Genomic DNA, 24465 nt, shown 5'->3' with positions numbered 1-24465 from the left:
CTGTTGGTGTCCCCGCCCCCGGTACTAAGCTGGTGAAGGTGAAGGTTAGCGCTCAGTGTCCCCGGATCAGAGATCAGTATGGCGGCTTCTTCTATCTTCTCCTCCGTCCCTCAGGCGCCGCCGGTCGCCGTCTTCAAGCTCACCGCTGACTTCCGAGCGGACAGCGACTCCCGCAAGGTCAACCTGGGAGTGGGAGGTGAGTGCGGCCTACCGGGGGGGACTACAACTCCCAGCATTGGAGGAGGAGGGGGACTACAACTCCTAGCATTGGAGGAGGAGGGGGACTACAACTCCTAGCATTGGAGGAGGGGGGGGGCTACAACTCCCAGCATTGGAGGAGGGGGGGGGGCTACAACTCCCAGCATTGGAGGAGGAGGGGGGCTACAACTCCCAGCATTGGAGGAGGAGGGGGACTACAACTCCCAGCATTGGAGGAGGAGGGGGACTACAACTCCCAGCATTGGAGGGGGACTACAACTCCCAGCATTGGAGGAGGAGGGGGACTACAACTCCTAGCATTGGAGGGGGACTACAACTCCTAGCATTGGAGGAGGGGGGGGGGCTACAACTCCCAGCATTGGAGGAGGGGGGGGGGCTACAACTCCCAGCATTGGAGGAGGGGGGGGGGCTACAACTCCCAGCATTGGAGGAGGAGGGGGGACTACAACTCCCAGCATTGGAGGAGGGGGGGGGAGTACAACTCCCAGCATTGGAGGAGGGGGGGAGTACAACTCCCAGCATTGGAGGAGGAGGGGGAGTACAACTCCCAGCATTGGAGGAGGGGGGGAGTACAACTCCCAGCATTGGAGGAGGGGGGGGAGTACAACTCCCAGCATTGGAGGAGGGGGGGGACTACAACTCCCAGCATTGGAGGAGGAGGGGGACTACAACTCCCAGCATTGGAGGAGGAGGGGGACTACAACTCCCAGCATTGGAGGAGGAGGGGGACTACAACTCCCAGCATTGGAGGAGGAGGGGGACTACAACTCCCAGCATTGGAGGAGGAGGGGGACTACAACTCCCAGCATTGGAGGAGGAGGGGGACTACAACTCCCAGCATTGGAGGAGGAGGGGGACTACAACTCCCAGCATTGGAGGAGGAGGGGGACTACAACTCCCAGCATTGGAGGAGGAGGGGGACTACAACTCCCAGCATTGGAGGAGGAGGGGGACTACAACTCCCAGCATTGGAGGAGGAGGAGGGGGACTACAACTCCCAGCATTGGAGGAGGAGGGGGACTACAACTCCCAGCATTGGAGGAGGAGGGGGACTACAACTCCCAGCATTGGAGGAGGAGGGGAAGTACAACTCCCAGCATTGGAGGAGGAGGGGGAAGTACAACTCCCAGCATTGGAGGAGGAGGGGGAAGTACAACTCCCAGCATTGGAGGAGGAGGGGGAAGTACAACTCCCAGCATTGGAGGAGGGGGGGAAGTACAACTCCCAGCATTGGAGGAGGAGGGGGAAGTACAACTCCCAGCATTGGAGGAGGAGGGGAAGTACAACTCCCAGCATTGGAGGAGGAGGGGGAAGTACAACTCCCAGCATTGGAGGAGGAGGGGGAAGTACAACTCCCAGCATTGGAGGAGGAGGGGGAAGTACAACTCCCAGCATTGGAGGAGGAGGGGAAGTACAACTCCCAGCATTGGAGGAGGAGGGGAAGTACAACTCCCAGCATTGGAGGAGGAGGGGAAGTACAACTCCCAGCATTGGAGGAGGAGGGGAAGTACAACTCCCAGCATTGGAGGAGGAGGGGAAGTACAACTCCCAGCATTGGAGGAGGAGGGGAAGTACAACTCCCAGCATTGGAGGAGGAGGGGAAGTACAACTCCCAGCATTGGAGGAGGAGGGGAAGTACAACTCCCAGCATTGGAGGAGGAGGGGAAGTACAACTCCCAGCATTGGAGGAGGAGGGGAAGTACAACTCCCAGCATTGGAGGAGGAGGGGAAGTACAACTCCCAGCATTGGAGGAGGAGGGGAAGTACAACTCCCAGCATTGGAGGAGGAGGGGAAGTACAACTCCCAGCATTGGAGGAGGAGGGGAAGTACAACTCCCAGCATTGGAGGAGGAGGGGAAGTACAACTCCCAGCATTGGAGGAGGAGGGGAAGTACAACTCCCAGCATTGGAGGAGGGGGACTACAGCTCCCAGCATTGGAGGAGGAGGGGGGACTACAACTCCTATCCTGAGAGGACTACAAGTCCCAGCATTGGAGGAGGGGGGACTACAAGTCCCAGCATTGGAGGAGGGGGGACTACAAGTCCCAGCATTGGAGGAGGGGGACTACAAGTCCCAGCATTGGAGGAGGGGGACTACAAGTCCCAGCATTGGAGGAGGAGGGGGCACTACAAGTCCCAGCATTGGAGGAGGGGGGACTACAAGTCCCAGCATTGGAGGGGGACTACAAGTCCCAGCATTGGAGGAGGAGGAGGGGGACTACAAGTCCCAGCATTGGAGGGGACTACAAGTCCCAGCATTGGAGGAGGAGGGGGACTACAAGTCCCAGCATTGCAGGGGGACTACGAGTCCCAGCATTGGAGGACAGAAAATCTAACTGACCTATAAGAATTGTGGTGGGGTGGAATATATGGGGCAGATTTCTGTCCTCCGGGGGCAGCGCTGATCCCCTGACATTGAATGTCCTCAGAGGAATGTGTGAGCTGAGGAAGCACTTTATCCGGAATATGAGCAGCAGAGCCAGACAGTGAGAAGAGCCGGTAGAGAGGACATCCTCCCTCTGTCCATCCCGTGCCCCCCCCCCCCCCCCGGAGAAGAGATCAAAGAGTAACATCTGCTGCCCCCCCCCCCCCCACCGTCACCTCCACTTATACTGATCTTCTGTGATCCCCCACGTGTGATTGCATAACCTACAAAGCCCGTCTGTTCACCGCTCACCATCCTCCACTAATAATTATACAGCACTGTGCAAACGTTTTCAGCAGGTGTGAAGAAATGCTGTAAAGTAAGAATAATTTTACAAATTTTAACAATTTTATTTTTTATCAATTTAGAAAAATCAATATCTGGTGTAATTCCCCTTTGGCATCAAACCAGATTTAGTTATTACACTTGTAGAATTGGATTAAGGTTTTTGATTTACCAATTATACCAAGCAGGTGCCAACGATCATCAATTTCATATGTAGGTTGAGGCACAGTCATAAATAGAAACGGCTGTGTAGGAAGCTTAAGACTGGGTGAGGAACAGCCAAACTCTGCTACTAAGGCAAGGTTGTGGAAGACTGTTTAATGCAGTGTTTCTCAATTCCAGTCCTCAGGCCCCCCCAACAGGTCAGGTTTTCAGGATTTCCCTCAGATGAAAAGGCTGTGGTGATTACTAAGGCAGTGAAACTGATCAAATCACCTGTGCAAAATAATGGAAATCCTGAAAACCTGACCTGTTGGGGGGGCCTGAGGACTGGAATTGAGAAACACTGGTTTAATGTGACAGGCACAAGGGAGTTATACTGCATCAGCAAGGCCTCTTCCAGGCAAAGATTTGTCTGTTTAACCTCTTTTGAAGAAGCACAGAAATGCTCAATGTTGAGCGTAGGCGCAGTGATGGGGGGAATGTTGAGCGTAGGCTCTGTGATCGGGGGGGGCAAGGAACGTTGAGAAGCGCAGTGATCAGGGGAAAGTTGAGAAGCATAGGCGCAGTGGTCAGGGGTTACGTTGAGAAGCGTAGGCGCAGTGGTTGGGGGTTACGTTGAGCGTCCCCCCCCCTCTGTCTTCTGGGAAACACACAGGTCCCAGGAGACAGCGGGGACCAGTGAGGGATCGCGCATGCACAGTAGGGAACCGGGCAGTGAAGCCGCAACGCTTCACCTCCTGATTCCCTCAGCGGGGAGGAGCTTTCTTTTGGTGGTATTTGATCACGCGTGTGAGTGTGGTCACAATAGAAGATCTAACAAATGTTCTCAAAACACCATTTTTGGAACAGGTTGTCCTGGTATATGACAGATTACAGCCTGTGGGGGGTAATTCCACCTCCTGACATGGAGCGGTCAGGTTCTGGTTGGTCTGACCCCTCGTTAGGGGAGTTCTCTGTGGTGAAGTGTTTCCTCGGGACATGTTGTTGTGTAATAGAACACAAGGCTGCGTGATGGGACTTTGTATCTGACGTAGTTTGGAGTTCTGCCGGTAATCGGTTATCTCTGATTGGCTGATATCGGCACACTCGGGTCAGTGGTGAGGACGTTCTGGAGAGCTGCACCCAGTAGATGTTTTCCGTTCTAACTTTATTTTTTTTATTTTTTTTTGTTTATCTCCGTTTGTCCAGCGTACCGTACGGATGACTCCCAGCCCTGGGTCCTGCCGGTGGTGAAGAAGGTGGAGCAGAAGATAGCCAGTGACCACTCGCTGAACCACGAGTACCTACCCATCCTCGGACTCCCAGAATTCCGCTCCAGCGCCTCCAGGATCGCTCTGGGAGAGGACAGTCCGGCCTTTAAGGACGACAGGGTAACTTTTTTTTTTTTTTTTTTTTTTTTTTTGCAATTCTTCATCCTCCTCCAACACTCAAACATTGGAAGACACCAGAGGTTGGCCACCCACCAAGTACACCTGTATAACCTGCAGGGTGATGAAATGATGATGGGTGTTGTAATTCTCCAATTAACCACTTAAGAACCGAGCCTGTTTTTCCAGTTAAAAACAAGTTTTTGTTTTTGTTTTTTTTTTGTTTTTGTTTTTTTTTGCTAGAAAATTTACTTGGAACCCCCAAACATTATACATTCTTCTAACACCCTAGAGAATAAAATGGCGGTTGTTGCAATAGGTACAATCGGAACCTCCTCCACATCCCCAAGTCCCCCTAAGGCTGCATTCACACCTGAGCGTCGGTCGTTTTTTTGGGCGTTTTTTTGGGGCGTTTTGTCGCGCGTTTGCTTACAGCGTCGTGCGACGTTTTTGTACTTCGGCATTTTTTATTTTAGCCAATAGGAAAAATGATCATCTTTTCATCACTTGTTGCTATGTTGGTAGATTTTTTTTAATCTTCTGCATGGGCGACAAGTTCTATTTATTAAAGCGACGAAACGCCCGTAGCAAACGCCCGTTGTCGCGCGATACGCTCAATTCGCGCGTTTCCCATTACTTTCTATGGGGAAAAAAAACGCTCAAATACGCCCAAACCGCACGATAAAAAAAGGTCCGGGACTTGTTTGAGCTTCGCGCGACAGGCGTTTGGGCGTTCAGGCGTGAACAGTCACCATAGGGAATAATGTTAATTCTCCCCTCTGGCGTTTGTGAGCAGTGCGCTTCAGGCGTAAAAACGCCTAGGTGTGAATGGGGCCTAAGAGCCCATTCACACCTTGGCGTTTTGTCGCCTGTAGCGCGACGCGCACAAACGCCAGAGGGACCAAAATACATGTAAGGCTATGGGCATGGTTCACATCTGAACGCCGATGCGCCTGACGCGCATCGCATGTAGTCAATAAAAGTTCCGGACCCCTTTTTTGTCGCACATATCGCGCGATATGCGCGTATTTGAGCGTTTCCATTTCCCATAGAAAGTAATGGAAACGCTCGATTCAAGCGACTTGCGCGACAACGGGCGTTTGCTACGGGCGTTTCGTCAATAGAACTTGTCGCCCATGCAGAAGATTAAAAAAAATCTACCAACATAACAACAAGTGATGAAAAGATGATAGTTTTTCCTATTGGCTAAAAAAAAAAACGTCGAAGTACAAAAACGTCGGACAACGCTGTATGCAAACGCGCATATTAGCATGAATACGCGCGACAAAACGCCGGAAAAAAACGCCGGAAAACGCCGCTATTGCCTACGCCTAGGTGTGAATGCAGCCTAAAAATCTAAAGGAGAGCGAAGATTTGCAGTCCAAGGACTGAGACAAGTACACGCTATAGAGGGTTATGCTTTGTTCAGATTTAATGTCTGAGTTTTACAACTAATAAGTTGGTCCCGTCTGTTTTGTTTCCCTCTGCAGGTGGGTGGCGTGCAGTCTCTGGGTGGTACAGGAGCGCTACGCATTGGAGCAGAGTTCTTGAGGCGCTGGTACAATGGAACCAACAACACGGCGACCCCCATCTACATCTCCGCTCCCTCCTGGGGTGAGACGCCTCCTCTTATCTTCTCTGTAATGTATGAAAGTATTCTCAGTCTCTGCTGCTAGTATGGCTGCCTCAGTGTATGTTTTATGTCAGACAGCAAACTTGTAATTAGGGCCGAAACAACTAATCGATTAATCGATTATGAAATTAATCGATTACAATTTTCATAATCGATTAATCGGCCAGTAACATAATGGGGTTAAAAACAACAAAAATTAGCCCTTTATAGTACAAAAAAGCAAATCGCTACTGTAAATATTTCTTTCACTGTCCCACAGTAAAAAAATGAACCCCTTACAGTAGCGATTATTTGCTCTTTTTGTACTTATTTTTGTTTTTTTAACCCCCATTATGTTACTAAACATCTCAGGCCGGGGGTCACACCTCTGTTTTTTTGGTGCTTTTTGCAGAAACACACTACAGTTCATTTACATGTTTTCCTATGGGACACGTTCACATCCATGATTTATTTTCAGCTGCTGCGTATTTGGAAAGGGCAAGGACTTTTTAACCCCTTAGCGGTAAACCCGAGCGTGACTCGGGGTGGATTTTTTATGCCAAGAACGTTATCCCCGAGTCACGCTCGGGGTTGATGTGCAGAGTGTGCAGCGGCGCGGCTTACCTTTCGCAGCATCCACAGACAAGTTACTTACCTTGTCCCTGGATCCTGCGATGCATCCCCGCTGTCCTCGCTCGATTCACAGTGTCCCCGTGTGCCGCCGATCTCCGTTCCCTGTGACGTTACGACGCACGGGGGTAGAGAACGGCGCCAAATTCAAAAAAGTAAACAAACACTATACATACAGTATACTGTAATCTTATAGATTACAGTACTGTATGTAAAAAATACACACCCCCCTTGTCCCTAGTGGTCTGCCCAGTGTCCTACTGTTCTTTTATAAAATAAAAACTGTTCTTTCTGCCTAAAAACTGTAGATTGTCCAAAAGTGTCCCTTTATGTCAAAAATGGTTTTAGAGCAGCTAGAAAACAGCGATAATAAATTATAATCACTTGCAGAATTGTGCGATAGCGATTTGTGGGGAAATTCATCATAAAAAAATAAAAGTAATGACAGCGACAATTCTGCAACTGAGCAAATTTCAGTGATTTTGAGTTGATTACATTATTGAATAATTTTTATTATAATTATAATATTTGTTATTATATTATAATTTATAATTTTGTTTTTTAAAAAAAAAATCATACCCGGGATGCCTACTAGACTCTTGTTTGGTCAGATTTAAATGAGTTATTACTAAGAATTACAGACCTACAGTATAAAACACCAAATTTCCTTGCAAATAATTGTACCGCTTTTGGTACGTAATTCCAGACAGAATCATACCGCCAGGGAGGTTAATGCAAAACGGTGCTATTTTGTTTTTTTTGGTTCAATATACTTCAATGGAGAAGCTGCAGAAAAAGCATGTAATGTGTTTTTGTGGCAATTTGTGTTTTGTAACCTGGGCAGAAATTGGCCCAAAAAAAAATAAAACATTTACATTTTTTTTTTTAAGGCTATTATCCGATTAATCGAAACGATAATCGATTATGAAAATAATCGTTAGCAAAGTGGCCCTGAATGTCGGTTACCCCCTCCCTCTGTGCTGTAGAACTCTGATCTCCAATTAAATGCGTGCTGCAGCACCTAAGTAGACGTCCATCTGCACTTATAAATGAAAATTTTCTCATTTGCTTACAAAGTTCCACAAATTTCCCATGATACTCAACTACACTGCAGAGAGCATGAGCATCATGGGAAATGTAGCTCCAAAACATCTGGGGTGCCAAGGTTCGCCATCACTGGCCTTAGGCTATAAGAAGATTGCCAAGACCCTGAAACTGAGCTGCAGCACGGTGGCCAAGACCATCCAGCGGTATAACAGGACGGGTTCCACTCAGAACAGGCCTCGCCAAAGGAGTTGAGGTCACTTTCTCAGCGTCATATCCAGAGGTTGTCCTTGGGAAATAGACGTATGAGTGCTGCCAGCATTGCTGCAGAGGTTGAAGGGATGGGGGGTCAGCCTGTCAGTGCTCAGACCATACGCCGCACACTGCATCAAATTAGTCTGCATGGCTGTTGTCCCAGAAGGAAGCCTCTTCTAAAGATGATGCACAAGAAAACCTGCAAACAGTTTGCTGAAGACAAGCAGACTAAGGACATGGATTACTGGAACTGTGTCCTGTGGTCTGATGAGACCAAGATAAAGGTATTTGGTGTCAGATGGTGTCAGGCGTGTGTGGGGGGGACCAGGTGAGGAGGACAAAGACAAGTGTGTCTACAGTCAGGCATGGTGGTGGGAGTGTCATGGTCTGGGGCTGCATGAGTGCTGCCGGCACTGGGGGGCTACAGATCATTGAGGGAACCATGAATGCCAACATGTACTGTGACATACTGAAGAAGAGCATGATCCCCTCCCTTCAGAGACTGGACCGCAGGGTAGTATTCCAACATAACTACCCCAAACACACCTCCAAGACCACCACTGCCTTGCTAAAGTAGCTGAGGGTAAAGGTGATGGACTGGCCAAGCATGTCTCCAGACCTAAACCCTATTGATCATCTGTGGGGGATCCTCAAACGGAAGGTGGAGGAGCACAAGGTCTCCAACATCCACCAGCTCTGTGATGTCATCATGGAGGAGGGGAAGAGGACGCCAGTGACAACCTGTGAAGCTCTGGTGACTTCCATGCCCAAGAGGGTTAAGGCAGTGCTATTGACACTTTGGGCCCAATTTGTTGCCAGCGGTTTAGACATTAATGGCTGTGTGTTGAGTTATTTTGAGGGGACAGCAAATGTACACTGTTATACAAGCTGTACACTCACTACACAACATTGTAGATACAGTGGCCCAGATTCTTGTATATCGGCGTATCTATGCGGCGACGTAACGTATCAGATTTACGGTACGCCGCCGCAACTTACACGGGCAAGTGTTGTATTCTCAAAGCACTTGCTCCGTAAGTTGCGGTGGCGTAGCGTAAATCACCCGGCGGAATTCAAATTTGGCGGGTAGGGGGCGTGTATCATTTAAATCAAGCGCGTCCCCGCGCCGAACGAACTGCGCATGCGCCGTCCGTAAAATATCCCAGTGTGCATTGCTCCAAATGACGTCGCAAGGATGTCATTGGTTTCGACGTGGACGTAAATTATGTCCAGCCCCATTCACGGACGAGTTGCGCAAACGACGTAACTTTTTCAAATTTCGACGCGGGAACGACGGCCATACTTAACATTGACTAGGCCACCATATAGCAGGGGTAACTATACGCTGGGAAAAGCCTAACGTAAACGTCGTATCTTTACTGCGTCGGCCACGCGTACGTTCGGGAATTCGCGTATCTAGCGAATTTGCATACTTGACGCGGAATTCGACAGGAGCGCCACCTAGCGGTCAAAAAAAAAATGCAGTTACCATCCGACAGCGTAAGACTTGCGCCTGTCGGATCTAATGGATATCTATGCGTAACTGATTCTATGAATCAGGCGCATAGATACGACGGCGCAACTCAGAGATACGACGGCGTATCTGGAGATACGCCGTCATATCTCTTCTGAGAATCTGGGCCAAAGTGTCATTTCTTCAGTGTTGTCACATGAAAAGATACAAGAAAATATTTACAAAAATGTGAGGGGTGTACTTACTTTTGTGGGAGTGTGTGTGTGTGTGTAATATATTATATACACACAACTTTTTTTTTTTTTTGTTGTATTATTATTTATAATCTGATAGTTTATATTTCTCTTTGCCCCTGATACAGAGAACCATAACGCGGTGTTTATTGATGCTGGATTTAAGGACATCAGGGCGTACCGCTATTGGGATGCTGCTAATCTGGGGCTGGACCTGAAGGGACTGTTGGAAGATTTAGAGGTGAGTCTGAATGGAGTGCAGATAATCGGGTACAAATGTTTTACATTTCACACTGGAAGAAAACTTGACCACTAAGCTTGCGGCTGCCTGATCACCCAATTTCTCTCTATAAAGGATTTACATACACCCACCGGCCACTTTATTAGGTACACCTGTTCAATGGCTCGGTAATACAAATTGCTAATTGGCCAATCACACGGCAGCAACTCAATTCATTTAGGCATCTAGACGTGGTGAAGACGACTTGCTGAAGCCCAAACTGAGCATCAGAATGGGGAAAAAAAGGGGACTTAAAGCGGGGGTTCACCCTTAGAGGGCACTTTTCCCTCTTAGATTCCTGCTCGTTATTACTAGGGGAATCGGCTATTTATTTTAAAATATGTGCAGTACTTACCCGTTTACGAGACGCATCCTCTCCGTCGCTTCCGGGTATGGGCTGCGGGACTGGGCGTTCCTTCTTGATTGACAGGTTTCCGAGAGGCTTCCGACGGTCGCATCCATCGCGTCACGATTTTCCGAAAGAAGCCGAACGTCGGTGCGCAGGCGCAGTATAGAGCCGCACCGACGTTCGGCTTCTTTCGGCTACGAGTGACGCGATGGATGCGACCGTCGGAAGCCTCTCGGAAGAATGTCAATCAAGAAGGAACGCCCGCTCCCGAAGACCCATACCCGGAAGCGGCGGAGAAGATGCATCTCGAAAACGGGTAAGTACTGCACAAATTTTAATACAAATAGCCGATTCCCCTAGACCGAACGAGCAGGAAGCTAAGGGGAGATTTTTTTTTTTTTTTTAAATGGGTGAACTCCCGCTTTAAGTGACTTTGAACGTGGCATGGTGGTTTGTTGCAGACGGCTGGTCTGAGGATTTCTGGGATTTTCACGCACAACAATCTCTCGGGATTATAGAGAATGGTGGGGAAAAGAGAAAATATCCAGTGAGCGGCAGTTGTGTGGAGGAAAATGCCTTGTTGAGGTCAGAGGAGAATGGGCAGACGGGTTCCAGAGGATAGAAAGGCAACCGTAACTCAAATAACCCCTCGTTACATCTAAAGTATGCAGAATACCATCTCTGAACGCACAACACATCCAACCTTGAAGCTACAGCAGCAGAAGACCACACGGGGTGCCACCAGAACAGGAAACTGAGGCTACAAATCGTACAGACTCACCAAAACTGGACAATAGAAGTTTGGAAAAACGTTGCCTGGTCTGATGAGTTTGGATTTCAGCTGCGACATTCAGATGGTGGGGTCAGAATTTGGCGCATGGATCCATCCTGCCTTGTATCACCAGGTCAGGCTGGTGGTGGGGGTGTAATGGTGGGGGGATGGGGTATCACCGGGTCAGGCTGGTGGTGGGGGTGTAATGGTGGGGGGGATGGGGTATCACCGGGTCAGGCTGGTGGTGGGGGTGTAATGGTGGGGGGGATGGAGTATTACCGGGTCAGGCTGATGGTGGGGGGGATGGGGTATCACCGGGTCAGGCTGGTGGTGGGGGTGTGATGGTGGGGGGGATGGGGTATCACCGGGTCAGGCTGGTGGTGGGGGTGTAATGGTGGGGGGGATGGGGTATCACCGGATCAGACTGGTGGTGGGGGTGTAATGGTAGGGGGGATGGGGTATCACCGGGTCAGGCTGGTGGTGGGGGTGTGATGGTGGGGGGGATGGGGTATCACCGGGTCAGGCTGGTGGTGGGAGTGTAATGGTGGGGGGGATGGGGTATCACCGGGTCAGGCTGGTGGTGGGGGTGTAATGGTGGGGGGGATGGAGTATTACCGGGTCAGGCTGATGGTGGGGGGGATGGGGTATCACCGGGTCAGGCTGGTGGTGGGGGTGTGATGGTGGGGGGGATGGGGTATCACCGGGTCAGGCTGGTGGTGGGGGTGTGATGGTGGGGGGGATGGGGTATCACCGGGTCAGGCTGGTGGTGGGGGTGTAATGGTGGGGGGGATGGAGTATTACCGGGTCAGGCTGATGGTGGGGGGGATGGGGTATTACCGGGTCAGACTGGTGGTGGGGGTGTAATGGTAGGGGGGGATGGGGTATCACCGGGTCAGGCTGGTGGTGGGGGTGTAATGGTGGGGGGGGGGGGGATTTTCTTGGCACACTTTGGGCCCCTTAGTACCAATTGAGCATCATTTATACGCCACGACCTACCTGAGTATTGTTGGTGACCATGTCCATCCCTTTATGACTAGTGTCCCCATCTTCTGATGGCTCCTCCCAGCAGGGTAATGTCACCATGTCACAAAGCTCCAATCATCTCACCACTGGACAATGAGGTCCCTGTCCTCCAGTGGCCTCCACACTCACCACATCTCATCCAATAGAGGACCTTCTGGAGATTGGCCTCATGGATGAGCAGCCGACAAATCTGCAGCAACTGTGTGATGTTATCAGGTCACTATGGAGGAAAATCTCTGAGGAACATTTCTAACACCTTGTATCTCTGTCATCTACTCTTACACCATATCTGGGTGTCGGAGTCTCTCTCCGCCTCCAGGGGGTGCAGGTTTGTGGTCCGGACATCACTGTCATAACTGTATCATGGCAGATTTTAAAGCAGGGGTCTCAAACTCAAATTGCCTGGGGGCCGCATGACAAGTTTTCATATCCTATGGGGGCCGCATGCAAACTTTCAAACTTTAAAAACAATAAACTATATCCAGTTGTTACTGCACTGGGGTCAGCAGACGCATTATTAATCCCTGGCATTACCCCCCACACTGCACAAATAGCCCTACACCCCATAAAATACCCCCCCGCACTCCATTATTGCCCCCACACTGCACAATTACCCCCCATACTGCACAAATAGCCCCACACTTCATAAAATTACCCCCCACACTGCACAATTACTAGACCCCCCCCCCCCCCCCCACACACACACACTGCACAATTGGGCACATAGCACCTCAAGAAACATAGCACAACAGGGCACGGGCACATTGTTTACCAGCATGCAGAGTAGCGTAGGAAGCGTATGTAATAAGTTCTCTCATGTCACGCCACTGATGGCACTCGCGCTGCTCCCTGGCAGCCCCTCCCCTCTTCTCGTCCATCCCAGATGATGTCACAAGCAAATGGGGATGGACGAGAAGAGAGGAGGGGCCGCCAGGGAGCAGCGCGAGTGCCATCAGTGGCGTGTGTGTGTGTGTGTGTGTGTGTGTGTGTGTGTGTGTGTGTGTGTGTGTGTGTGTGTGTGTGTGTGTGTGTGTGTGTGTGTGTGTGTGTGTGTGTGTGTGTGTGTGTGTGTGTGTGTGTGTGTGTGTGTGTGTGTGTGTGTGTGTGTGTGTGTGTGTGTGTGTGTGTGTGTGTGTGTGTGTGTATATATATATATATATATATATATATATATATATATATATATATATATATATATATATATATATATATATTATATATTTAATAATAATACCATAAAACATCCATTTTGTAGACCCTATAAGTTTTGCGCAAACCAATATACACGTGCGGTATCGCTGCAACCGCAAAAATTCTCTAGAGCAAGGCCACCCTCTAACTCTAAAGGGTAATCGTAATTTTTTAAAGTGTCACCTACGGTACGTAGCTTGTTGCCATTGCACGAGCGTGCGCAATTTTAAAGCGTGACATGTTGGCCATCTATTTAACATCTTTTACATTATACAAAAAATTTGGCTACGCCGACGTAAATTGTTTCTGAATCCGGGCCACTCAGTTTTCGAGTTCAACCGAGCTGTCCTTGGGTGTTTGAGGCTCTCCGGCGCCCCCCCAACTCTGGCCACATGCAGTATTGCATGCCATTGAAGTCAATGCGGAACAAATTATTTTCGTTTCCTTTGACTTCTATGGGGAAACTCGCTTTGATATGCGAGTGCTTTGAAATTTTGAGCATTCTCCTGGAACGGATTATACTCGTAATTCGAGGTTACACCGTATTCCAATGGCTCTAGTTCACACCATGCAGTCAGTTTCCATTGCAGAAACTGACTGCATGGTGTGAACTAGAACCATTGGAAAACACTGTGCATGCATTTTGTGCAGAAAAATGTGCACAGAACAGTATTGGAATTGCGTCTGGTGTGAAATAATAAATATATATGGGGGGGGGGGGGGGGGGTTCTAAGTAATTTTTCTCGCAAAATACTGATTTTAACTTGTATACAACAAGTGTCAGAAATGGGCCTGGTCTTGAAGTGGTTAATAAATGATGTATAGATCAAAAAAAATATCACAATCTGTGAAAATGGTAATGATGTTCATTTCTTATCCTTGCAGAAAGCTCCGGAGCACTCCATCTTTGTCTTGCATGCTTGTGCACACAATCCTACAGGAACAGACCCCACCCAGGAGGAATGGAAGCAGATAGGCGACGTTATGAAGGTGAGTAGACGGGTTCTCTTGGAGGGGGGGGGGGTATTCTTTCCAAATACTGGGCCAGGACAGACACTGTGGGGGAGATTTACATAAACTGGAGCACTCAGAATCTGGTGCAGCTGTGCATGGTAGCCAATCGGCTTCTAACTTCAAGCGGGGGTTCACCCTAAATTTTTTTTCTAAAATTACAATGAGCTGACCTGTGACACGGACATTATGCTGGTCTTTTTTTTTCGTACATACCGTTTTATTTGTATTTTCTCCCCGGATTTCCCGCGGGAGTGGGTGTTCCTATTCACAGGGTAAGTGATTGACGTTCTTCCGACCGGCGCATACAGTGCGTCACGAGTTGCCGAAAGAAGCCGAACGTAAGGTTGGCGCTCTATACGGTGCCTGCGCACCTACGTTCGGCTTCTTTCGGCAACTCGTGACGCTCTGTATGCGCCGGTCGGAAGAATGTCAATCACTTACCCTGTGAATAGGAACGCTCACTCCCGCGGGGAATCCGGGGAGAAAATACAGATAAAACGGTATGTACGGAAAAAAAGAGACCAGCATAATGTCCGTGTCACAGGTCAGCTCATTGTAATGTTGGAATTTTTTTTTTTTTTTTTTAGGGTGAACCCCCTGCTTTTTTAATTTTAAGCTTTGGCAATAAAACCTGGAAGCTGACTTCTATGCAGAAGGGAGAGGGGAAATAACGGTGCCCTTTAAGTGCAGTATGTTTAAAGCGGTTCTCCACCCTAAAGTGGAACTCACGCTGATTGGAACCTGCCCCCCCCTCCGGTGTCACATTTGACACCTTTCAGGGGGAGGGGGGTGCAGATACCTGTCTAAAGACAGGTATTTGCACCCACTTCCGGCCACACGTCTCGGGCGAAAGACGGGTTTTTCCAGACTTCCCGTCTGTCGCCCGTTGTGTGCTGGGAACACTCGGCTCCCAGCACACAGCATGTGAGCCAATCGGCGGGCGCAGCGCGACTCGCGCATGCGCCGTAGGGAACCGGGTAGTGAAGCCGGAGCGCTTCACTTCCTGGTTCCCTCACTGAGGATGGCGGGGGAAGCAGGAGAGACGAGCGATCGCTCGTCCTCTGCTGCGGACGGCGCTGGACTCCAGGACAGGCAAGTGTCCTAATATTAAAAGTCAGCAGCTGCAGTATTTGTAGCTGCTGGCTTTTAATATTTTTTTTTTTTTTTTACTGGCACATCCGCTTTAAGTTTTAATAAGTAAAGATTGTTTGTTTGAATACGCTCAGTTTTGTGTACGGCGTGTATACGATACATCCGCTTCAACTTCCAGGTAGAGCAAGAGATCCAGCGTCAATGGTGTGGATGCGTGTTCGTGATCCAGTCATTCCTCCGGTCACACTGTTGGTGTACGGGACCAGGATCAGCTCTGTACAGGGACAATGCCGCTTTCCGCGATGGGTCAGCGGGTGGTGCTTCGCGTTTTGGAGCTTTTGGGCTCCAAGCAGACACAAAGGCAGGCGCTTCTTTACTCTACATCAGTCATGTCCAAAGTCCGGCCCACGGACCGGTTTTATACGGCCCCCATTTGAGTTGGCATTTTGTCACCCTTGGCCCCCAGGCCCCTGAACAGAATAGGGACGAGCTGGGCTTTCAGAAAAAAAAAAATGTTCTCTAATCCCCATGTAATCCAATCACTGACAAGCTGGGCCGTGTTGCTGGGGCTTGTTTAAAATGCCGCCGGGGAGCTGACAGTGCGCGGTGCTAATAGCGGACATGCCTGTGTCTGTGCCAGTGCCTGTGATAGGCGGCGGTGATTGGCGGCGGCTTTTATCCCCGAGCGCCTGTCACTGACAAGCTGGGGTTCCAAACCCCGCGGGATGCTGACAGTGCCAATAGCAGACACTGAGTCATGCCTGTGCCTGTGATTGGCGGCGGTGATTGGCTGCACCGTGCGAGTTGATCCCTGCAGTGAGAGACGCTCGGGGATAAGATAAGTGTAATTAACACGCACATGGAAAGAATATATTACATAACAATATATTAGGGATATATCTGATCTGAGCCTGGGGGCAGATTGCAAGTGGGGGCCACAAAGAATCTACAAAAACACAAAAAAGAAAGTCAGGCAAAATGGTCGGCCCTCGTGCATGTCCACTTCATGAAATCTGGCCCTCTTTGAAAAAAGTTTGGACACCCCTGCTCTACATGTACCTATAGAAAGGAATGTGTGCCTGCTGCACAGACTGGAGAATGAGGGACGTTTGAGGGAGCAGGGAAGAACCATTGTGAAAAGATATATAGAGATGGATAAAATCTATTTTTTATTTATTAATTTTTTAATAGATTCTCTATCTCTCGGGATTTCTAGACTTTTGAACAGAAGACACTTGGTAGGACTTCAGTAGTGTTCAGTCATTGTCACTGACCTTTCCTCTCCTTGCTGTTTGCAGAGGCGATTCCTCTTCCCATTCTTTGACTCGGCATATCAGGGATTTGCCTCCGGAAATCTGGACAAGGACGCCTGGGCCGTACGTTACTTCGTATCTCAAGGATTTGAGCTGTTCTGTGCTCAGTCCTTTTCCAAGAACTTTGGACTCTACAGTGAGTACCGGAGCTGCGTGATGTAATGTCCTGATCCCTGAGACCTCCGGCTTATAAAGGGGGGAACTGGTTCTTGAGTCAAGCGGTGGAGATTTCAGAGGACCATCAAACTGAGCTGGCTAGATGACATGGAAAGCTCAGGAGCATGGACCGACCTGAAAGGGGGGCTGGCGATGGGGAGAGGGGGGTTTGGAAGGGTGAGCTGGTCATGGGAGAGGGGGGGTTGGAAGGGTGAGCTGGTGATGGGAGAGGGGGGATTGGAAGGGTGAGTTGGTGATGGGAGAGGGGGGATTGGAAGGGTGAGCTGGTGATGGGAGAGGGGGGGATTGGAAGGGTGAGCTGGTGATGGGAGAGGGGGGAATTGGAAGGGGGAGCTGGTGATGGCAGAGGGGGGAATTGGAAGGGGGAGCTGGTGATGGGAGAGGGGGGAATTGGAAGGGGAGCTGGTGATGGCAGAGGGGGGAATTGGAAGGGGGAGCTGGTGATGGCAGAGGGGGGAATTGGAAGGGGGAGCTGGTGATGGGAGAGGGGGGAATTGGAAGGGGGAGCTGGTGATGGGAGAGGGGGGAATTGGAAGGGGGAGCTGGTGATGGGAGAGGGGGGAATTGGAAGGGGGAGCTGGTGATGGGAGAGGGGGGAATTGGAAGGGGGAGCTGGTGATGGGAGAGGGGGGAATTGGAAGGGGGGGGTGGTGATGGGAGAGGGGGGAATTGGAAGGGGGAGCTGGTGATGGGAGAGGGGGGAATTGGAAGGGGGAGCTGGTGATGGGAGAGGGGGGAATTGGAAGGGGGAGCTGGTGATGGGAGAGGGGGGAATTGGAAGGGGAGCTGGTGATGGGAGAGGGGAGAATTGGAAGGGGAGCTGGTGATGGGAGAGGGGGGAATTGGAAGGGGAGCTGGTGATGGGAGAGGGGGGAATTGGAAGGGGGAGCTGGTGATGGGAGAGGGGGGAATTGGAAGGGGAGCTGGTGATGGGAGAGGGGGGAATTGGAAGGGGAGCTGGTGATGGGAGAGGGGGGAATTGGAAGGGGGAGCTGGTGATGGGAGAGAGGGGATTGGAAGGGGGGCTGGTGATGGGAGAGAGGGGATTGGAAGGGGGGCTGGTGATGGGAGAGAGGGGATTGGAAGGGGGGCTGGTGATGGGAGAGAGGGGATTGGAAGGGGGGCTGGTGATGGGAGAGAGGGGATTGGAAGGGGGGCTGGTGATGGGAGAGAGGGGATTGGAAGGGGGCTGGTGATGGGAGAGAGGGGATTGGAAGGGGGGCTGGTGATGGGAGAGGGGGGAGCTGGTGATGGCAGAGAGGGGATTGGAAAGGGGGGCTGGTGATGGGAGAGGGGGGAATTGGAAGGGGGGGGGCTGGCGATAGGAGGGGGATTAGGGGGGAGTGGCTGACGATTAATAGGGGGAGCTTGGCAGGGGTGGCTGGTGATGGGGGGGGGGGGGGGGTCTGGGAAGGGGACTGGCAATGGGGGGGGGGGGGGCTGGCGATGGAGAGCATTGGAAGGGGTTGCCTACTGCATGGAATGGGGGGGGATTAGGTGCCTTTTTTAAAAAGAACCATTGGTCTGACAATGGAGGGCAAAGCAATGCGTTCACTGTAATGCCATGTTCCCCAGCAGCACACTCCTTTTTATTGCCCTTTCTTTGTTGCTTTATTTCACTTCTAGGAGTGAGGAAAGGAAGACCTGTTAGGGGCTCCAAATTATCCTTGGATGCAAACTACTAATTCCTTTCCAGCAGCTGAATGGAGGGGGGGGGGGGGGAATGGAGAGTATGGGGGAGATATTTATTAAAACTGTAGCACTCAGAATCTGGTGTAGCTGTCGGCTTGTTCAGTTAAAACGTAGAAGCTGATTGGTTTCTATGCACCAGATTCCGCACTCTCCAGTTCTAGTAAATCTCCCCCTAGGTACTCTTGGGTGAAGGGGGCATCCAGTGGAGATGTTGCTTTACTCTGAATTTGGACAGTCCTATTCATCATCCTCCTCTCAACAACCATGTATTAGAACGTTTCAAGTCCATGTTGTTCTGGGGCATCTCCAGCAAAGTTCACATATCTGCACAATCTAAATCTATTATCCTTTCTTCTAGAACATTTTTTTGGGATACTTCTGACCCATTTCTTCTTCTATAGACGAAAGAGTCGGAAACTTGACGGTTGTTGGCAAAGACAGTGATAACGTCAGCCGCGTCTTGTCTCAAATGGAGAAGATCGTGCGCACAACTTGGTCCAATCCGCCATCACAAGGAGCCCGCATTGTCGCCACCACCCTGACCACCCCGGAGCTGTTTGATGAATGGTAGGACTGGAAAGTGGTATTAACCCCTTAATACTGGGCACTTTCACCACACCCCCCCCCCCCCGCCATGTGCTGCCCAGGCCAGTTTTCAGCGCTGTCGCACTTTTAAATGACAATTGTGCGGTCATGCACCACTGTACCCATATGACATTTTTGGCATTTTTCCCTTTTTGTTTACTGACTGTTTGTCTTTCCTTTCTTTCTCTCTTTCATTATTGTTTGGTCGTGTTTAATCACCACTTCTCTAAAAAAAAAAAAAAAAAAATATTTGTAAAGTAATTTTTCTACGCTGATGAGGCACTAAAATGCAAGAAAAAACAGGCATCACTGATGATCGGTGCCCTGATCATCTGTACGGGTCTCCCTGTAGGGAAATGCTGCTGATCAGATCTCCTCTCACACTGTCTGTGTGCGGAGGGGATAGCCGATAACTGTATTTCCTAAGAAATGTACTTGAGTCCCCTGCAGCCACTACCTTTTTGTACCACCTCCTCCCTTTAACCACTTGGGGACCGCCTCCTGCACATATACGTTGGCAGAATGCCACGGCTGGGCATAAGCACGTACAGGTACGTCCTCTTTAAGTGCCCAGTCGCAGGCGCACGCCCCTAAGCTCCGTGACCGCGGGACCCGCGGACCCGATCGCCGCTGGAGTCCCGCGATCGGTCCCCGGAGCTGAAGAACAGGGAGAGCTGTGTGTAAACACAGCTTCCCCGATCTTCACTGTGGCACCGTCATTGATCGTGTGTTCCCTTTTATAGGGGAACACAATCAATGATGTCACACCTACACCCTCCTTCTACCTAAAAATAGGTAGAAGAATACGCATCGGCCTAAACTGAGGGGAATTCTTTATTATATATATATATATATATATATATATATATATATATTATTGTGTATATATTTTTTTTTTTAGGGGGATATTTATTATAGCAAAAAGTAAAAAATATTGAATTTTTTTCGAAATTGTCGCTCTATTTATTTTTGTTTATAGCGCAAAAAATAAAAACCGCAGAGGTGATCAAATACCCCTAAAAGAAAACTCTATTTGTGGGACAAAAAGGACGCCAAGTTTGTTTAGGAGCCGCGTCGCACGACCGCAATTGTCAGTTAAAGCAACACAGTGCCGAATCGCAAAAACTGGCCAGATCCTTTAGCTGCCTAAAGGTCTGGGTCTTAAGTGGTTAAATTGTAAGCTCCATGAGCAGCGCCCTCCTCTTCATACTGCCCCCACTATGCAAACTGATGGCGCTATAAAAAAAATAGAGAGAGATCTATCTATCTAATGTTTATATTTATTTATATATTAATATAATTTTTTTTGCATGGAATGCACCTTCAGCTTTTACAACCACTAAGTCAGCCAACTGCGTAAAAGAAATCCCTCAATGGCCAGTCCTACTCTGCTGCAATCTTTAAATACCAAGGAGTAGCGACAAAAGCAACCAAGCGTAGCAGCAAACTTCAGCGATTCTATGACTTCTAGCTGGAGCTCTGCCTACATTAATTTTCAGTCTTTTGTATCTGACACCTTTTTCCTTCTATTTAGGAGGGACAATGTGAAAACGATGGCGGACCGCGTCCTGCTCATGAGAGCTGAGCTGAAGTCCAGACTGGAGGCTCTCAAGACCCCGGGAACTTGGAAGCACATCGTGGAGCAGATTGGAATGTTCAGCTTCACGGGTCTCAATCGTAAGTATCTGTCCACTCTGATCCTATAGATCAGGGATATGTCATTAGCGGACCTCCCGCTGTTGCAGAACTAAAAGTCCCATGAGGCATAGCAAGACTCTGACAGCCACAAGCATGACACCCAGAGGCATGATGGGACTTGTAGTTTTGCAAGTGCTGGAGGTCCACTAATTGCATATCCCTGCTATAGATGTACAAATGTTATACTTTTCTCATCCTTTGAAACTTCAAGGTCCATTATTATGCTGGTTATCAAAGTGCAGCTTCAGGCTACCACCTAGCTAGTCCTAAAACGTCCCCTTCGCCCCCTATAACACCTATGCTGACTGACCTGTGTAAGGTATAGATATATCTCGATCCGATTTCAGCCCGCTGATCACGTGATCTGCCCTGTGTCAGGCAGTGGTGGTGAGGGGAGAGCGCTGGCCAATGACTGGTAACGTATGGAGCGGTGATGTTGCCCAAAGGCTCCTATGGCCCCTCTGTTGTCGGATCTCTAGCTGTCGAGGGGAGAGACGTGGGATCTCTAGCTGTCGAGGGAGAGAGAGACGCGGGATCTCTAGCTGTCGAGGGAGAGAGAGACGCGGGATCTCTAGCTGTCGAGGGAGAGAGAGACGCGGGATCTCTAGCTGTCGAGGGGGAGAGAGACGCGGGATCTCTAGCTGTCGAGGGAGGAGAGAGACGTGGGATCTCTAGCTGTCGAGGGAGGAGAGAGACGTGGGATCTCTAGCTGTCGAGGGAGAGAGAGACGTGGGATCTCTAGCTGTCGAGGGGGAGAGAGACGTGGGCTCTCTAGCTGTCGAGGGGGAGAGAGACGTGGGATCTCTAGCTGTCGAGGGAGAGAGGGACGTGGGCTCTCTAGCTGTCGAGGGACGTGGGCTCTCTAGCTGTCGAGGGACGTGGGCTCTCTAGCTGTCGAGGGACGTGGGCTCTCTAGCTGTCGAGGGACGTGGGCTCTCTAGCTGTCGAGGGACGTGGGCTCTCTAGCTGTCGAGGGACGTGGGCTCTCTAGCTGTCGAGGGACGTGGGCTCTCTAGCTGTCGAGGGACGTGGGCTCTCTAGCTGTCGAGGGACGTGGGATCTCTAGCTGTCGAGGGGGAGAGGGACGTGGGATCTCTAGCTGTCGAGGGGGAGAGAGACGTGGGATCTCTAGCTGTCGAGGGGGAGAGAGACGTGGGATCTCTAGCTGTCGAGGGGGAGAGAGACGTGGGATCTCTAGCTGTCGAGGGGGAGAGAGACGTGGGATCTCTAGCTGTCGAGGGGGAGAGAGACGTGGGATCTCTAGCTGTCGAGGGGGAGAGAGACGTGGGATCTCTAGCTGTCGAGGGGGAGAGAGACGTGGGATCTCTAGCTGTCGAGGGGGAGAGAGACGTGGGATCTCTAGCTGTCGAGGGGGAGAGAGACGTGGGATCTCTAGCTGTCGAGGGGGAGAGAGACGTGGGATCTCTAGCTGTCGAGGGGGAGAGAGAGAGAGACGTGGGATCTCTAGCTGTCGAGGGGGAGAGAGAGAGAGACGTGGGATCTCTAGCTGTCGAGGGAGAGAGAGAGAGACGTGGGATCTCTAGCTGTCGAGGGAGAGAGAGACGCGGGATCTCTAGCTGTCGAGGGAGAGAGAGACGTGGGCTCTCTAGCTGTCGAGGGAGAGAGAGACGTGGGCTCTCTAGCTGTCGAGGGAGAGAGAGACGTGGGCTCTCTAGCTGTCGAGGGAGAGAGGGACGTGGGCTCTCTAGCTGTCGAGGGAGAGAGGGACGTGGGCTCTCTAGCTGTCGAGGGAGAGAGGGACGTGGGCTCTCTAGCTGTCGAGGGAGAGAGGGACGTGGGCTCTCTAGCTGTCGAGGGAGAAACGCTGATCTATACTCCAGACAACTAAAATGTAAAAATAAAAAATTCAAAACCCTAAAAAAAGTCAGAGTGAACGGAGCACTCAAATCTTTCTGCCATCGCTCTTCTAGGTTTTAAATGTGTAAATCTCTGTAGAATATAATCTAATACTTCAGAGGGGCTCTTATGTATTGGAAGGGATAAATTGCGGGAAGGGATGGACTCTCCTTGCAGTTATACATTTTAAAGTAGGGGTCGACAATATCCGGGTGCCAGGTCGCATTGGCGACAAGAAATTGTGACCTGGCGCCCGCCGGTAATTGAGGCCGCTGCGATCGCGTGGCGGGGGCGCACGGAGGCATGGGATCCTGTGTCTCCGTGCCCCCCCATCGCGCGGGTCCACGACGGCCGGTAATTGAGGCTGCGGCCTTGTGAAGTCCCAAGCTCTTCGGAAGCTTCTGTGAGCTGGCGCCATCTGGTGGTGGCCGTTGGCATTACATTACATTGGCATTGCAGCAATTTTAATGGCAGTAAAAATAGTGAAAAATGACATCTCCTTCCCTCTAATTAGAACCCCCAAACATTTATTTATATATAAAATAAAACACCCTAAAGAATAAAATGGTGATCGTTGCAATACTTTCTGTCACGCTGTATTTGCGCAGCGGTCTTACAAGCGCACTTTTTTGGGAAAAAAATACACTTTTTTTTAATTAAAAAAAAATAAGACAACAGTAAAGTTATCCCAATTTTTTTTTTTTTTTTTTATATTGTGAAAGATAATGTTACGCCGAGTAAATTGATACCCAACATGTCGCGCTTCAAAATTGCGTCCGCTCGTGGAATGCCGACAAACTTTTACCCTTTAAAATCTCCATAGGCGATGTTTAAAAAAAATCTACAGGTTGCATGTTTTTGAGATAGAGGAGGTCTAGAGCTAGAATTATTGCTCCAACGATTGCGGCGATACCTCACAAGTGGTTTGAATACTGTTTACATATGCGGGCGCTACTCACGTATGTGTTCGCTTCTGTGTGCGAGCTCGGCGGGACGGGGTAAGTTTTCTGGCTCCTAACTTTTTTAGCTGGCTCCTAGATTCCAAGCAAATTTGTCGAACCCTGTTTTAAAGGATAAGTCCACCTCTTTACTATTATTATTATTATTATTATTTATTATATATATTTTTTTTCTTAGCCAAGCAAGTTGAATACCTCATCAAAGAGAAGCACATTTATCTGATGGCGAGCGGTCGCATTAACATGTGCGGTCTGACGACAAAGAACCTGGACTACGTAGCTCAGTCTATATATGAAGCCGCCACCAAGATTCACTAAAAACATCCGGCAGTGTTAGATCGGTGATGTGAAATGTCACTTTGTATAGTCATCCTTCTGTTTTTGTTTTTTTTGTTTTGTATTTAATTCTCACCATGGCTTTAATGGAACAAACTATCTGGGGGGGGGAAAAAAAAATTCTCTGTGCTGAATCTATGTATGTGCTGAGCTACAAGTCCTATACAAGTCTGAATGATCGAGATCAGGGTCCCCTTAGTGCAAGTCCAAAGCTAGAGCACTATTCTATGTTCTGGTTCCCCTCCGCTCTCCAAATCCAGAGCTGCATTCTGTGTTTGGGGGGGTTCAGGGCCCCCTCCGCTCTCTAAATCCAGACCTTGTTTCTGTTTGTGGGGGGTCCCCCTGCTTTCCACAGCCCTAATCTGTGTTCAGGGTCCCCCCCCCCCACTCTCTAACTCCAGAGCCCTATTCTGTGTTTGGG

At 49.9% G+C, this 24465-nt stretch overlaps 1 protein-coding gene across 1 annotated transcript; it reads left to right on the top strand.

Annotated features, from left to right (window-relative positions):
* On the top strand, positions 1-24154 carry GOT1 (glutamic-oxaloacetic transaminase 1). Its single transcript, XM_040361291.1, has 9 exons — positions 1-196; positions 4280-4461; positions 5949-6072; positions 9835-9947; positions 14207-14311; positions 16726-16876; positions 19011-19176; positions 20729-20871; positions 23887-24154. The coding sequence occupies exons 1-9, from the start codon at positions 79-81 to the stop codon at positions 24024-24026; spliced, it is 1242 nt and encodes a 413-aa protein (XP_040217225.1). The 5' UTR covers positions 1-78; the 3' UTR covers positions 24027-24154.
* The last annotated feature ends 311 nt before the right edge of the window (positions 24155-24465 follow it).

The sequence above is a fragment of the Rana temporaria genome, chromosome 8, assembly GCF_905171775.1.
Source record: "Rana temporaria chromosome 8, aRanTem1.1, whole genome shotgun sequence".
Lineage (NCBI taxonomy): Eukaryota > Metazoa > Chordata > Amphibia > Anura > Ranidae > Rana > Rana temporaria.
Note: the sequence above shows the minus strand (reverse complement) of the source record. Positions and strands in the feature narration are given on the sequence as shown.

Coding starts and splice junctions, on each gene's coding strand:
- GOT1 (XM_040361291.1), top strand. CDS start 79: ATGGCGGCTTCTTCTATCTTCTCCTCCGTCCCTCAGGCGCCGCCGGTC. Junction 197..4,279: donor GGTCAACCTGGGAGTGGGAG/GTGAGTGCGGCC, acceptor CCGTTTGTCCAG/CGTACCGTACGGATGACTCC. Junction 16,877..19,010: donor CAAGAACTTTGGACTCTACA/GTGAGTACCGGA, acceptor CTTCTTCTATAG/ACGAAAGAGTCGGAAACTTG.